This window comes from Scyliorhinus torazame, chromosome 21, assembly GCF_047496885.1.
Source record: "Scyliorhinus torazame isolate Kashiwa2021f chromosome 21, sScyTor2.1, whole genome shotgun sequence".
Lineage (NCBI taxonomy): Eukaryota > Metazoa > Chordata > Chondrichthyes > Carcharhiniformes > Scyliorhinidae > Scyliorhinus > Scyliorhinus torazame.
The window spans coordinates 91,214,647-91,218,104 of NC_092727.1; the positions used below are offsets into that span (position 1 = coordinate 91,214,647).

A 3,458-nucleotide genomic window follows, 5' to 3' on the forward strand; every position below is an offset into this window, starting at 1 on the left:
GAAAAACTCAGTAGCTTCTGGCAGCATCCGCGGAGAAAGGGACGAGAGTATTTCGGAGTCCTCCTCGAAGCTGCATTTTATTTTTGCAAATTAGAAGAGGGAGCGTGCCAAAGATTCGTCCCCCCTCCCCCCTCCACGCACAATAAAAGTTTTGAAAAGCCATCGATTCTGGGATTGAAATCACTCTTGCAAAAGTTGGAAAACTTAAAGGCACGGGTAGAGTAATTCCTATATAGATATTTTAAAAAAAGAGATGCCCAACATTTGGAGTGGGCGAACTGGTTGTCCTGCTGTAAAAAAAGGCAGTGATCGGGACTGTCTTGTTGTCAGAGTGAGCAGTACTTCTCTCCAGCACACTGCCGCTTTAAGTGATGCTGCTGTAGTTTGGCATCTCATTACTGAGATCATTATGTTGCGGTTGGCCAATCCTGCCCCGAGGGCTGGTCGTCAAGTTTTTAACCTGATTGGCTGCCTCGGAGGAGAGGGGGTGGGATGGTGGGTCTGTTTCAAGGCTCGCCCCCTCCACCCTCCCCAACGCACACCCACCCCCTCCAACCGCCCCCCCCCCCCCCCTCCTACACTTCCCACCTCCCTCCCTCTGCCATAAGCGCTGGAGCACCCACGGCCTCCGAGAGCGGGGGTCCCTTGAAACAGTGTAATTGAGATGATGTTAGTTGCACAAAGAAAAAGTCAGACAGTCGTTTAACGGGAGTGCAGCGAGTGAGTTGGGTCTGCGGAGCGGGGAGCTGTTTAATCTGTTTTTTTTTATTTTTCCCCCTCCCCAGTTTTTAAGTTTCTTCCTATTTCCACCCCTCCCTCTCCTCCCTCTCCCCTTTTCCTTGAGGAGTTTCTTCAGCAAAGCTACCAAATGTTGCAGATTTAATTGACTTGCTCCGCTGCCCAGAGACAATCTTTCGCAAGGACTTTTCCTTCCCGAGCTTGGTGTGTTTTGCTCTCTGAAAGCCAAAGAGGAGGAGGATGCGTTTGAAGGTGTTCCTGGGCGGACTGCTGCTGGCTCCCTGGCTGCTCGGCGGCAACTTTCTGCGGGCGCGGGGGCAGTTCCAGGGGGAGCGGGGGATCTCCATCCCGGACCACGGCTTCTGCCAGCCCATCTCCATCCCGCTGTGCACGGACATCGCCTACAACCAGACCATCATGCCCAACCTGCTGGGGCACACCAACCAGGAGGACGCGGGGCTGGAGGTGCACCAGTTCTACCCGCTGGTCAAGGTGCAGTGCTCGCCCGAGCTCAAGTTCTTCCTGTGCTCCATGTACGCGCCGGTGTGCACGGTGCTGGAGCAGGCCATCCCGCCCTGCCGCTCCATCTGCGAGCGGGCCCGCCAGGGCTGCGAGGCGCTGATGAACAAGTTCGGCTTCCAGTGGCCGGAGCGGCTGCGCTGCGAGAACTTCCCGGTGCACGGCACCGAGCAGCTGTGCGTGGGGCAGAACCACTCGGAGGAGGGCGGCGCCGGGGGCCTGGCCACCAGCGTGCCCACCGTGGCCCTGGCGCCCGAGGCGGGCGGCACGCCGCGGGCGGGCGGCGGCCACCCCACGCCGGCCGAGCGGTCCTTCCACTGCCCGCGCGCGCTGCGCGTGCCCGCCTACCTCAACTACCGCTTCCTGGGCGAGCGCGAGTGCGCCGCCCCCTGCGAGCCCGCGCAGGCCAACGGCTTCATGTTCTTCAGCCGCGAGGAGACCCGCTTCGCCCGCCTCTGGATCCTGGTGTGGTCGGCCCTGTGCTGCGCCTCCACCCTCTTCACCGTCACCACCTACCTGGTGGACATGCAGCGCTTCCGCTACCCCGAGCGGCCCATCATCTTCCTCTCGGGCTGCTACACCATGGTGTCCGTGGCCTACATCGCCGGCTTCGTGCTGGAGGACCGCGTGGTGTGCAACGAGCGCTTCGCCGACGACGCCTACCGCACGGTGGTGCAGGGCACCAAGAAGGAGGGCTGCACCATCCTCTTCATGATGCTCTACTTCTTCAGCATGGCCAGCTCCATCTGGTGGGTCATCCTGTCCCTCACCTGGTTCCTGGCCGCCGGCATGAAGTGGGGCCACGAGGCCATCGAGGCCAACTCGCAGTACTTCCACCTGGCCGCCTGGGCCGTGCCCGCCGTCAAGACCATCACCATCCTGGCCATGGGGCAGATCGACGGCGACCTGCTGAGCGGCGTCTGCTTCGTGGGCCTCAACAGCCTGGACCCGCTGCGGGGCTTCGTGCTGGCGCCCCTCTTCGTCTACCTCTTCATCGGCACCTCCTTCCTGCTGGCCGGCTTCGTGTCCCTTTTCCGCATCCGCACCATCATGAAGCACGACGGCACCAAGACGGAGAAGCTGGAGAAGCTGATGGTGCGGATCGGCGTCTTCAGTGTCCTCTACACCGTGCCCGCCACCATCGTCATCGCCTGCTACTTCTACGAGCAGGCGTTCCGCGAGCAGTGGGAAAGGAGCTGGGTGAGCCAGACTTGCAAGAGCTACGCCATCCCCTGCCCGCTGCACTACTACCCCAGGATGAGCCCGGACTTCACGGTGTACATGATCAAGTACCTCATGACCCTCATCGTGGGCATCACGTCCGGCTTCTGGATCTGGTCGGGCAAGACTTTGCACTCGTGGCGCAAGTTCTACACCAGGCTGACCAACAGCAAACACGGCGAGACGACCGTGTGAGGGAAGAGAGGAGAGTTGAGAGACAACCGGGTGAGGGGAAGAGGAGGAAAGTTGAGAGACAAGCATGTGACAAAGAGTTAAGAGAGACGACCGTGTGTTTGGGGCCGGGGGGGGGAGTTCAGACAACCGTGTGGAGGAGAGAATTAAGAGACAACCGTGTGGAGGAGAGAATTAAGAGACAAACGTATGAGGGAGAGAATTAAAAGACAAACGTATGAGGGAGTGAATTAAGAGACAAACGTGTGGGGGAGAGAATTAAGAGACAACCGTGTGGGGAAGAGAAGAGACCTCCCTGTGAGGGAGAGGACAAAAGTTAACACGGAACTTTTCCTTCTCTTTTTTTAAAATTGTCTTTTTAAATGTTTTTTTAATTGGTTTTACTTAACTGTTGCATTAGGATAACTTTTTTCCAAGGTGTAATAAAACCTGTAAATAGCATTTGTAAAAAAAGTTTTAATTATATATTTGTATTTAAAACAAATCCTACTTGAGATTTTTTTCAAAAGTCCTTCCGTGCTAGTTATGTGTCGACTTCAAAACTTATGGTTGCCTCAATGGACTTCCCACCTCTTCATCCTATTCTCGAAAAGCATTTCTCCCCCACTGAGATGATGTAGAAATTGCAGCGCTAACTGCATATTCACAATAGCCATGGATACATATGTGAAACTTATTTTTTTCATACCCTCTCTCAGAATCTAATGAAGAGCACATGACTTATTTTTCCTTGCCATGACTGCAGGGAAGCTTGCAGCAACAATCTTTCCAAGATCTTGTGCTTATAA

The 3,458-nt window shown here is 55.9% G+C and overlaps 1 protein-coding gene across 1 annotated transcript; it reads left to right on the forward strand.

Moving 5' to 3' along the window:
* Positions 1–596: 596 nt before the first annotated feature.
* On the forward strand, positions 597–2,789 carry LOC140398404 (frizzled-2). The gene has a single exon (XM_072487056.1). It carries the CDS (start codon positions 979–981, stop codon positions 2,671–2,673), a length of 1,695 nt encoding a protein of 564 aa, XP_072343157.1. The 5' UTR covers positions 597–978; the 3' UTR covers positions 2,674–2,789.
* The last annotated feature ends 669 nt before the right edge of the window (positions 2,790–3,458 follow it).

What these genes read in the sequence shown, in the direction of transcription:
- LOC140398404 (XM_072487056.1), top strand. Translation starts at nt 979, where the DNA reads ATGCGTTTGAAGGTGTTCCTGGGCGGACTGCTGCTGGCTCCCTGGCTG.